This window comes from Fusarium proliferatum, assembly GCF_900067095.1.
Source record: "Fusarium proliferatum ET1 genome assembly, contig: FPRO_scaffold011, whole genome shotgun sequence".
NCBI classification, from domain to species: domain Eukaryota; kingdom Fungi; phylum Ascomycota; class Sordariomycetes; order Hypocreales; family Nectriaceae; genus Fusarium; species Fusarium proliferatum.
Genome location: NW_022194800.1, coordinates 556,989 through 569,001, shown reverse-complemented (window position 1 = coordinate 569,001; position 12,013 = coordinate 556,989). Strand labels below are relative to the sequence as shown.

The 12,013-nt window shown below is 50.0% G+C and overlaps 2 protein-coding genes across 2 annotated transcripts; both read right to left on the bottom strand.

The window, feature by feature from the left end:
- Positions 1-122: 122 nt before the first annotated feature.
- On the bottom strand, positions 123-3,119 carry FPRO_08382 (putative replication licensing factor; the record flags this gene model as incomplete). Its single annotated transcript, XM_031222044.1, has 3 exons — positions 123-242; positions 299-2,771; positions 2,839-3,119. 3 exons carry the CDS (start codon positions 3,117-3,119, stop codon positions 123-125), a joined length of 2,874 nt encoding a protein of 957 aa, XP_031087542.1.
- Positions 3,120-6,486: 3,367 nt separating this feature from the next.
- FPRO_08381 (uncharacterized protein) lies at positions 6,487-8,983 on the bottom strand (the record flags this gene model as incomplete). Its single annotated transcript, XM_031222043.1, has 3 exons — positions 6,487-8,429; positions 8,568-8,754; positions 8,939-8,983. The coding sequence occupies 3 exons, from the start codon at positions 8,981-8,983 to the stop codon at positions 6,487-6,489; spliced, it is 2,175 nt and encodes a 724-aa protein (XP_031087541.1).
- Positions 8,984-12,013: the final 3,030 nt, after the last annotated feature.

Sequence of the window (12,013 nt, the reverse complement as noted above, 5' to 3'; positions counted from 1 at the left end):
GAAACAAGTCGACAATGTAGTATCACAAACTCCTAAAACGCCCGTCTTCCAAGGCGTTAAGTCATGACGTGCATATTAGCCTTCCTCCATTTATACTCTCTCGTTGATTTTTAGACAGATAATTAGACCTCCTCGACTGCACAGTTGGGATGCACAATATACATGATTTGTGAGGGATCTGTTGAAGAGCTTGCTTCACCATCGGTAAGGCCTTCGCCGCGGAGAGCCATGAGAATGTTTTCCTGTAATTTCAAGTTAGTATAAGCCTTGGAAAGGGGAACAGATGTAAATAACTTACCTTGACCATCTTTTTGAGCACCATGTTGGCGAGGGCCTTTTCTCGGTGATAATCATCCTCACCTTGGAGCTCATCCTCCTTCTGCTCCAGGTACCAGTTGACCAATTCATCGCCGTTAACACCTTCGAGGTTGCCGACCTCAGCATTGGTAATATGCTGAACAAACATATTCACCATCTTGATGTAGTTGTCGTATGTAATTGTTTGCTTCCTTCTTTCAGGGGCAACACTGCTACGACCAGGCTGTGTGTCATTTTCCTCCATGACTGCGTCTTGTTCTTGGCCACGGCCGGAAGCAGCATCGGCGGCTCGGAGAAGTGTCTCGCTATCTTCTTCGGGTTCCTCGTCGTACACCTCAACATCATCGTGCTCAACGGAAATGATACTCTGTCGTAGGAGGTTGTAAGCCTCGACAACCATCTCAGTGCTGATCTCTTCCACACAGTTGACCTTCGCAATAGCCTCGGACAGACGAATCATACTCTCGAGCTGACGGACTGTAATTCGGTACGAGTTCTTGCCCACACCTCCTTGGGCATCGTCGGCGCGAAGTTCCTTGTACTTCTCCACCAGGACATCCTTGGCCTCTTCAGTAAACTCAGGTCGGAAAGTCTTTGCAAAACGGATGTATCGCTGAAGTTGCTCTGTGCTGAACTCGGGCTCAACAGCCTCGTCACGCAACTGGTGGATACCAACAATGTGCTCTGCCAAGTGGCGGTCGACTTGTTCGTTACACTCGTCGAGGACAACAAAGAAGAGATCGAACCGAGACATGATAGGGGCGGACATGTTGATGTTGGAGCGGAGGGTCGTCTTGCGGTTGTAACGACCACCAACAGGGTTAGCCGCTGCAAGGATACTAGTTCGGGCATTCAGCGTGGCTTGAATACCGGCCTTTGCGATCGAGATGGTCTGCTGTTCCATAGCTTCGTGGATGGCGACTTGATCTGCGATATCCATCTTGTCGAACTCATCAATAGCACAGACGCCATTGTCTGCCAACATGAGCGCACCAGCCTCGATGGTAAATTCACCTGTTTCTTCGTCCTTGACCACCGCAGCAGTAAGACCCGCAGCAGACGAAGCCTTGCCGCTGGTGTAAACAGCACGGGGCGCAAAAGAGCACACGTATTTCAAGAACTGAGACTTAGAAGTAGAAGGATCACCGACAATGCAAATGTTGATATCACCACGAAGTTGCATACCCTCAGCCGTGCTCTTGGGGACACCAGACATGAGCTGGAGAAGCAGACCCTTCTTAACGACCTCATGGCCGTAGACCATGGGAGCAATAGACTGCACAAGACGGGAATAGATATGATCACCGTGGACCATTGCTCGTAGGTCCTCAATTTCAGAGGGGTTCATGGATGCTAGAACAGCAGCTTGGGCATCTTCGACTGACTGCTCTCCCTCGTTGGTTGTGTTCTGCGTCAAAGCATTGACAACATCTGCAGCACCACTGGCAGCCGACTGGCCAGACGTCGAAGTGTCTGGGTTAACCATACAGGCAAGGAAGGCAAGACGATATGTCAAGTCTCGTACACCCAGAGCCTTGAGACCGCTGATTCCACTTCCACCAGCATCGGCTCCTCTAGGCGCATTGCGGTCGTCACGGATAGCAGTCGGTCGCATTCCTGGAAGGCCGAGTTGGCTGACATCGGGAACGACGATCAAAGCACCAGTGAAGATGCACTTTTCTCCAGCCTTGGCGCGATCAACAATTTCACCACGCAGAATAACGTCCATGGTTCGAGGCATGCTGCCTGTAGGAATCTCGGAACTGTTCTCCTGAATTCGAACCTTCTGCCAATCGACGAAGGTACTGCGACGAATGTCAAGTTGCCAGGCCACACGGTTCTGGCATGTCGAGTTGGGACATTGCGTAGGTTCTGTGTATCGAAAGGTCTGCTCAACATTTGGCACAACTGTGCGACAAGCCTCGCAGTTGAAAGTGGCGACAGACAACTCGGGACGGACTTCGGATGTTCTAGTGACTGTTCCAGAGATAGAAAGGAGCTGGCCAATGTTGGCGGCTCGGAGGGCACGGACTCTGGAAACTAGAGGCAAGTTGTAGAATGCGATGGAGAAGAGCTTGTCGGTTTGTTGGTGCTCATTCTTGCGGTGTGACGACTCGGACTGGCTGGCAGAGCCGAGATGACTGGCTGCAGAAGTCGTGAGATTGCTCGAGGCTGTGGGCTGGCGATGCTCGCGGAAGTACATAGGCTCGTACTTTGCAATCATGTTGTGTAAAGCAGCGGTGAGAAAGGGGAGGAATCGATAGTATTGGCGCATAACACCATCCGCCAAACTGCCATTCTCCCATGCAGCCAAATGTCTATAGTCGACGTAGAATGTCGAGAGCGAGTATGTGCGCATGCCTTTGATCTGGGCGACATAGTACTTGTCTGTAGTGACAGCGCTGGGTGTCGGGGCGCTGGGTGTCGGGGCACTGATAGGGTCCTCGGCAAAGCTGTTTTCCACGCAGAACGGTTAGAAAACGTTCCATGGGTATGACGAGTCTATGTAGATGCACTCACTTCTCGATAAAGGACTCAAAGTGTTCCTGAACCAGCAGGCCAATTCTGTCCTCAACACGACTGATCTCAGTAGAATTCGGGATCCTTGAGCTTCGTGGAACCTGATCATCCGCAAATCCATCGCCCTCATCATCGCTTGGGGCACCCATATTCTCTGAAGGAGGTCCCCGCGGGCGTGCTGAGGAAGACGAGGGGAAGCCCATATTGCGTCTAGGGGTCGGGGCAGCCCGCGAGGGGGCATCCGACATCATGAAGCCGGCATCGCTCGAGGGAGTAGCCATTGCGGCGCTTGAATTATAGTGATCGTCTGTACCGGGTTGACAGTTGACAAGTGACGATGCACGCGATGGTTTGATTGACCGAGTCTTGGTAGATAAATTGATTGTTGAATGTCGAGGGGAGATTTTAGTTGCCAGGGCAAAGGCACGGATGCTGTGTGGGGTTATCCCTGGCGCTTGAGCTTGTTACAGGGCGACGCGTCAGAACGCGTAGAGGGGCTAATTACGTGACGCGGCTTTAATTGATTGCATCCAGAGTTGACCAATTGGCTCGCGCTATCCATGTAGCATCATGAAGTATCTCGATCATAGATAGAGATCATAACGAGGTTAAGGCATCTCTATATCTATAGACTCTTGTGCTTAGAGTCTATATAATAGCAGAATGCCTAAGCTATCCAGATTCATGCTAATATCGTGGCTCATAGTCGCAGCAGCTTGTGTTGCCAAATATCAAGGTATCAAGCGTACATACACACAGACGTGATCTTAACAATATGTTTGAGCCCGGTGCATCATTAATACTAATGCCATCTAGTAGGTAACATTATGTCTTGCTATGGAACTGTGCGATGGAATCGGTAGGGCATAGCGTTGAGGCATGAAATTCAAGACATTTCCCTGTGGTGCAAGCCTGTTGAAAATTGCTTGTATTTTTCTCTTGTTTACCATGATAAAAATACATAACAGACGAGGCTATTGCATGTCAAGAATATTTCAATGTAGAAGCAGTTGTGGTCATGCATTGAAGTGAAGTTATCCAGCTTGCCCATTTCCAGTTGTCGAGACTCAAGAGTCACTGTTACTATTATTGACAGTCAATGGTCGCACAACTCCAGATTCAGGGGCTTCAGAAAGCTACTCTACAAATCACATAAAGGCTCTTGTCGTCAATTTCTCCGGATACAAATGTAAATCGGACAACTGGAAGAGATGAGAGTGCTCCTCTTCCAATTTGCGTGGCCTACACTAGATGGAATCGTTTGATGCACCTATATTTCGAAGACCATTTCCATAATATCATGATGTATTCTGCAAGCCAAGTCAGGTTAAGATACAAACTAGACATTGCAAAATATGTTTCGCGACGGTAAATCTATATCGGGCTATGAGTGCTTCGATGCCTACACTCGCAAATGGTCTTCTGACTTGTCTACCATGCGCATACAACTGAGTCATGATCAACAGATCATATGCCAAGCGGATATACCAACCTTGACATCTCTTGCCCAATCCCATGGGCACTAAATCTTTTGTTCGAATATCAATCTAATACTTTCAGCCGGTTGTTATAGGCAAAGAAACACAATGAATGGTGCAAGAAATACAAACCAAGATTCACCCTGAATTCTCATTGGTAATTCAAACTCAAATCAAGGAACAAAGCCGTCAAAGCTAAGTTACCGTTTTACCAAAAGTCCCTGACTCAACGTTCAAGCCAGGCGAAACCTAAATCATGGATCCAATGTGTTCCGTCCCGTCCGGCCGTTGAGAGTTTCACAAGACGCTAGACCTGAAGAGATGCACCTCAGTATGCAATACACCGTCATAAAATACTACTGTAGCAATCTGATGGCAGACCGACCATCCGGAAAATGACACACATATCCAAGTGATCGACTGGTCACTGCTTATCATTAAGTAACCATATGTACCTCCAGGCTCCGAATGCAACTCTTATGCAGGGACCTTGTGACACGCCCGACTGGCACTCACTCGTACGCCCCAGTTGAAACGTCCACGCGCAATTTTAACACATGCCATTCGACAGATCTACTCCACCACCATCTGCCTAGTCAACGGTCGAGAATCACCGACTCTCCCAGAGCAACGATTCATTCATTTCCTGGCCTCGTATAGGCCCAGACCCAGCATTCTTTACATCCCAATAATGCCCCATGATGGCCTGGCAACCTCCGCGTGGGAATGTCGTGCAGATGTTACGTTCCCATGCCTTCGATACCCATGGAATCGAATCACGCCAGTTTCAACACGACCGTGTAAACTCATCTAAGATTATGATTAACCACTATCTAATGGTAATTTGACCACAGAACCATGTCCATTCCTCTGCCCAGCCAGTCACTATAAAACGCCAGTCTACATAACCGATACCATGCTGATGCCGACAAGGGAAGATTGAGATACCCATATAGAACAAGGGCCATAGGAATGCACACAAGGGTATAATGCCTATTGATCAAAGTCCATCCAAACCATATTCCCCTGCGACTAGGGTAAATCGACATAAATAATAACAACCCATATAAATCCCCTCTTGACATTCCATCATAGTGCCTCCATTCAACATTCCATTCGTGTCCATAATCCCAGTCACGTTATTCCGTCTATCCCATGTCCATCCAATCCAGTCAAAAACAATCCAGTAAGAGCCTCTATGGTGTAGATACCTGAGAGCAAACGCAGTCCAATAGCAGAAAAAGAAACAAGAAAAAGATAAGCATGAAATAGGCGACAAGTCTATGCTACCATACATGACCCCCCATGTTAGTAAATGAGGTCACTGCCTCGATAAAGGTATGAAAGATAAGGAAATGTCATAGTGTGCCTATCAGGCCGAGAAAGCATGACTCGAGATTGACAAAAAGGCTCAAGCAGCATCAAGATGGAAGAATAAGAAAGAATACGACGCCTAGAAACGTCGTGCGCAAGCCTGGGCATTGAAGTGCAGTGTCGCGCTAGCGTAATGTTGTATCGTGAAGGTGGCGCATGGCGTCGATGGTGCGGTGCGGCGTTATGTGATTGGTTTGGCGGCCAGAGGCCTACAGCTGATCCCTGCTTTGCGCTCGACGGATCTACCCGCCAAGTCATGGTTGGGTCTCCAGTCTCTAGCTCCATTGATCCATGGCCAACAAGAGGGTGTGATTGAATGGTGCTATAGAGTGCCGTGCTTTGACCGCATGACCATCCTGCGGGCACACGCTAGAAGAAAGAGGATGGGAATCGGGGTCAAAGAGTTGCGATATTCCCCGAGGTTGACGCCCGAGCCGTGGATCGTCTTGTTGGTTGCTCTTTCACCTGAGGTCTAGGTCAAGCTTAGGCGCAGGGCCTGGCGCGGATAACATCACCCAGCCACAACCTGCACGTCCAATGGCGCCATCATCAACGGGAACCTCAGAGTGAGCATGGATCTGGGAGGGCTGCTTCGAGACAAGGTGGTGTCTCGTTGAACTCCGCCATTGGCGTGCGCCACAACACCTGACTATCCCCCACGACCCTCCTTCCAGGTTCACGAGGCTGCTTGATACAACCTTCCGACACAACCAAGCCATCAACACGAGGTAGAAGGCCCGCGGGGCACTCAATGGTCATCCGATGATGACCTAGGCGACTGAGCGCCACGGCCCTTTCATGCCCTTGGTGGAGGCTCTGCATATCCCGCTGCACCGTACACTGGCTGAGCTGTCTGTGATGTCAGGCTGGGAAAGCCTTCTGGGTATGTTGCAGGCGTGGGGTCCCATCGAGGAGGAGTTGCAGTTGGTGGGTGATGGCTCAGAGGGGTATGCAAACCGCTTGTTCCATATCCTCCGCTTCGGCTGTCGTAAGTCGAAACCGCTGGCAGGGGTGTTGTGTTGATACGCAGAGGCGGTTGCTGCGGACTGTGATGACGAAGACCAGGGCTCAGCGTTCGAGATGCAGCCGTAGAGTATCCCGGAGCTGTAGTGTACGGTGTCCAACTCGGTTGAGAGCCTGAAAGTGATCGTGGGGAAGGTATCGAGTCGTGATGCTGAGGGAGCGAGTATTGCGTATGAGCATCAGGATGAGCTGGGGCCATGCTTTGTCCAGGAGGCGTAGGCAAAGGCGCATACCCTCCGTTGGTCTGGCTCATCATTGAGGGAGGAACTGGCGTGCTGGGATTGACGCTGTACTTGCCGATAATCTTCTTGAGGGCAGACTCAAGAATTTTCCATGGGAATACCTTAACATCCTTCTCAATGTTGCGGGGTTTGGGGTTGGGAAAGCCCATAATGATCTTGAAGAACTCCTCACTATCTGGCTTAGCTTTAGAGACTGTCTGCGGATGGAAGCCTTCCAAGTTACGGCGGATGCGGTTCTTCTCCTCGACACTGAAACGGTTCGGCGCTGCGACCAGTTGCTCGAGAAGGTGGATAGTGTCGACCGATGTGACATAACACTCGCCTTTTTCGGCCCACCAGATGCATGATATGCAGATGCTGTTGGTTGGTCGCTCATTGACGCTTACCGGTTGGCAGGTAGCGTTGACTGTAGATCCCTTTTGTGTCTTGCGGAAGAGGACAATCCGACGACGGTTGGCCCATTCCTCTGATGTCCAGTTCTCGGCCATTGATTCCAGTTTGCCTGAGATCTTCAAAACCGCCTTGCCAGAATAAAGCGAGATAGGATGGTAACTTGTGTTGTTTCCAGCATTGGCAGTGATGGTGCTGGTTCGGACAAGTTGAGGAGCGCCGTTAGAGTGAGACGGAGAAGACATTCCCAAGGGTGTCAAAGGCGGGCGTCCAACCAAGGAAGTGTCCAATCCACCGGGGCCTCTCCCGGTGCTGCCCAACGTGCTCGGATAAGGACTCCATCCCGTCGTTGGACGCCGATGGTAGTGAGGATCTGTGAAGCTCGTGCTTCTGTTGTAAGTACTAATCATGTCGCTGTTTGCTTGTGGGAATGTATTGGCATATTGTCCTTGCTGAGGTGGATATTCATAGGTATTTGTACCAGGCTCTGATGGTAGCTGAGGCTCACCTTTGGGTGAGGTACTCGGCTGATCGATCGTGGTGGCAGGTGCCGCGTCCTCATGCTTAGGCATCTTAGTCGACCTCGTGATGTCATCCCCGGACCCTTCAAGATACTGAAAAGTACCAACGGGAATGCGAGAAATTTCTTCTCCAGAAGGACCGTCGAGGACGAGTGACAATGGCACATTACTGCTTGCACAGTTTGTGACCAGAAACTGAGGCGCATCTCCACTGCAAGTGTAGATAAACCCTGACCCCTCTTGTATATCTCGAGAAACGTCTTGGGCAGAGCACTTCTCAGACCCGAACACCAAGAACCACGTTGGAATCGGTGTCGATAACGAGAACAAATCGTATTGGGAAGAGAGTTTGACGTAAACCTTAGTACCAAAAATACCCGTTGCAGGTTGGCAAGATAAAACTGTAGGGCCAGACGGCATATACTGTGCCACAGCAGCACTATTGGATGCAAAAGATTGCTGGTTCAAGTGAGCAAACTTGTCAGATTGCTGCTGAGTCGGGTAGGCCTGCGTAGAGTACTGCTCGTAACCTGCATCTTGGTATCGGGCCACATCGTAACCAGCTAATATTGTGTTAGCAAATATTCAGTTGGGACGCTGTCAAAGTTTCTCCAACACTCCTGAGACGGCTCCAATACAGCACTTCATTGAGTGCAGCCTCTCATGAGCTGTCTTATCGAGCTTCGGGCATGTTAACTTACCATGCATGGAAGGCAGCTGGGCCTTAGTGTAAGTCGCCATCTCTAAGAGCCTAGGAGGGGAGTCCCCTCGTGGGTCTCCCCCGGTCTCTGCTCGAGCAGCTTCTTCGTAACGAAGCGCGATCGTGTCAGGCGATTCAAGCCTGTCGTCAACTCCGACGATAATGGGCTTTTGCGGATGGTAGTCAGGCTGTGGATTGTCGAGGTCAGTGTTGAGCTCTTGAAACACTATTAAGGCGAGACGTTGAAAGACAGCAGAAGCCGATAAGAGGAGACAAAAGAGAAACGCTTTGCAGACTCATGGGCGGCGTCCAAGAACAAAAAGGATTCGGTTGTCATGAGAGGGTTGGAACAAGGTCTAAGTTGCGACTCACCTCAAAAAGCTTGTAGGGAGGACACTGGAACTTGACAGTAGACATTCAAGCTGTCGTGAAGGGAGAATGATGGAAAATGAGTCTTGGTCCAGGGAGGCGAGTTAAGAATGTTGGCCAGTTGTCTTGGATAGAAGTAGTCTCGGTCGTAGTTTAAATTAGGTCTCGACGAGGTCTTATGCAGTGGGTTTGGGACGACCAAGACAACGATCGATGTACGAGTCTTGACTCTCGGAGATTTGATCTAGCACAGGGCATGCAGCAATATGCAGTGATGATGCCGTTGAATGCTTAGTGTTGTCGGTCAGGCTCTCCCTTGAATTGCTTCGGCGTCCTGGAGGTGGCGCTTTGAGACAGTCAATGTGAATGGAGGGGATCCTACTGGAGAGTTGTGAGGAAGTGAGAGGGGTAATTTTGATTTCAATCCAGTCCAAAGACACTGGCATTCCAAGAGGACAGGTTTACTTGCCCTTAGTAGCAGCAGAACCTTCAGTGGAGGGAGAATGATAAACAACCTGGGGTAGTGAACTCTTTGACGCGGGAAGTTCAGGCCAGGGTGCTCAGGTATGCGTGGCGATGTTGGTCTAGACACCTTATAGAAGAAAACAAATAAACAGATAGTGCCAGGACTGCTTGCTAACGGCGGTCGTTGGGGGAATGTTCCTGGAGACTCGTCAGGTTTGGTCTTTTGCTGTGCATTATGAGGAATGATGGCATGGGCTTGCCGCCTTGGTTGTTGTGCTTCAAGCAACGCAGCTTCGTAGCATTAACATATTACGTACCTTGTAGACAAGTTTCCAATTGCGATCAACAGGGACAAACTGAGACTAAGGGTCAAAAGAATGTCTCCAAAATTGTAATAAACGTCGTTCAGCTGCAAGGGCGTACGAGGCTGTTGTTGGTCAGTTCAGCTTCAGAACATAGCTGTGTTCACGACAGATCCCGCGAGCCTATGTATCTGACTTGCGCGGATTGAAGCTAGAGCGTGGAAGAGAGACAGACAGACGGGTAGATGGTTCAGTGCGGGTAAGTGACTTGACTTAGATTTGGGAATTGAAGAGCCTTGACAAACAGTGTTGGTGCAGGTGTCGGAGGCAGATGAGGGAGATGAAACATGAGAGAGCATTTCTTGTGGGAAGTTGGACTTGTGCATGCAAGATATTGCCCTGCATCAAGGGGAGATAGTGATGATTCAGATGTTTTTCGAAAAGATATTGGGCCGAAGGGCGGGGAGGCAAGGAAGAAAGGGCGAAACAAGACGAGTAGTTTGAGCTTATGGAGTGATGTATCTATTCCATCCCTTCCTGACGGAAGCCAATGGAGATGGGGAACAACCTGACTAGATGAGAAATGGAGACGAAGTGCAAGGGTAAGGGATGGAGGGAGCAGCAAAAGGCGCCGCCTGGTTGCTTTTGGCCTTGGACATTGTTAACTCGAGTCTGCGGGACCCTGTCTGGCGATCCCGCACCCCACTCGTCTATCTTGAAAGCAGCGTTTGGAGACGAGGGAACAACCATGAGCTTGCATAGAGAACAAGTCTGCAGTAGCGGCAGCGTTGGTTACAGTAAAGGAGCTAGGAAATGCTGGTAGGAAACGCCGCGGTTGTGGCATCTGCGGAGGCTAGCAATCTACCACCTTGGCCGTTATGCCAGATCCTCAAGTGTCTCAAAGCCTCCTGCAAGGGTGACGGCAGCGTCAACAGGTGGGGAGGGGATGTATCATGGGCTCGGGAAATGGTGGAGAAGCTCGATCTGGGTTTCCTTCTGTGTGCCAGTCCTCAGGAGGCATGACTTGAGATACTTGACTGGTGCTCACATATAATCCATCATGTGCTGCCCCGAGAAGGCCTTTGCTGTTTTAACATCTACCCACAAGCATCCCGAGGTCTCCAGGATCCATGTTATCATGGTACACCATGGCGGCAATAAGGGGACACCACAAACCCGTGGCAGCGTTGACGACGAACAACCTGGATACACCCCCTTTGATGAGACGTTGTGACCTTCTGTGATCTCGAGACCCCAAGAAAAGGTGTAGGAAGCAGCAAATGAACGCAAGGAGACGAGACACACTAGCCTCAAAAAAGAATATGTTTTCTTGGTATTGTGCATCTCAGCTAAAGCGCCGAAAAGAAGAAAAGGCAAGAATTTGAGAATCAAAATTAAATAAAAGAACGGTTTGTAACGTGCCTGAACGATGGAATGTGTGCGTAATGCGTCCGGTAGTCTATCGGGAAGCCTAGGAGTGTCGTTAGCAAGGGTACGATGATTGGTTACGCTTGGACGGGCGAATCGATAGTGGTGTGCAAGGGTGTCGGTAGTGCATGGTGCACGGCGCAGGCGGCATCAGCTGGATATCAAGGGCCAGCCAAGATCATTTATAAGGGCTGATGGGCGCTGTCCAGTAATGGACGTGGAACCCATGGGCCTCAAGGGAGGAAAGACTCAAGGGAGAGCAAGAGGGTCCTATCCCAGAAAGGTGCGGTCCTAACCGTACTGGGTCCGCTCCCGTCTTCCCGTCTCCATTTGTTTTCTCCTTTGTGAATTCCCAGTTACTCGTTGGGTGGTCATATTCCTCAATAGAATAGACCCCCAAAGTTCTTACAGCATGCGAGAACAGGATGTTGCAGCCGGCAGACCAGGGTTGATACGGAAACAGATCAGAGCCAAACACAACTCACCTTAGGAAGCAAGCTTGAAAGAGAGATCTTCGGAAGCGGACCGCTGAAATTTCAATCTTTCAGATCACCGCGGAGCGAAATTGCGATGGAGCTCGCTGTTCAGCTTAGCCTCCAACAATTCTGTCCCGATGATCAGTCGCCAAAGGAGCAAAAGCTTTTGAATCAACTGACCACCACACATCAATTGACCGTATTCACGTCAGCGATCAACTTTATCGACCACCACTTCAGTCAATACCCCAAGGTGAGGATGCACCAGGCAGACTAGGCGTGTAATCGTCAGCGAAGTTGGGACGGGCTTAATTCTTGCTCGCCGGGGGTGCTGGGAGTCCGTGTCGCTGGACAAGGATTAAACTTGATCAAAATATGACCCTGGTCCGCTGGCGTAGGATGATCAG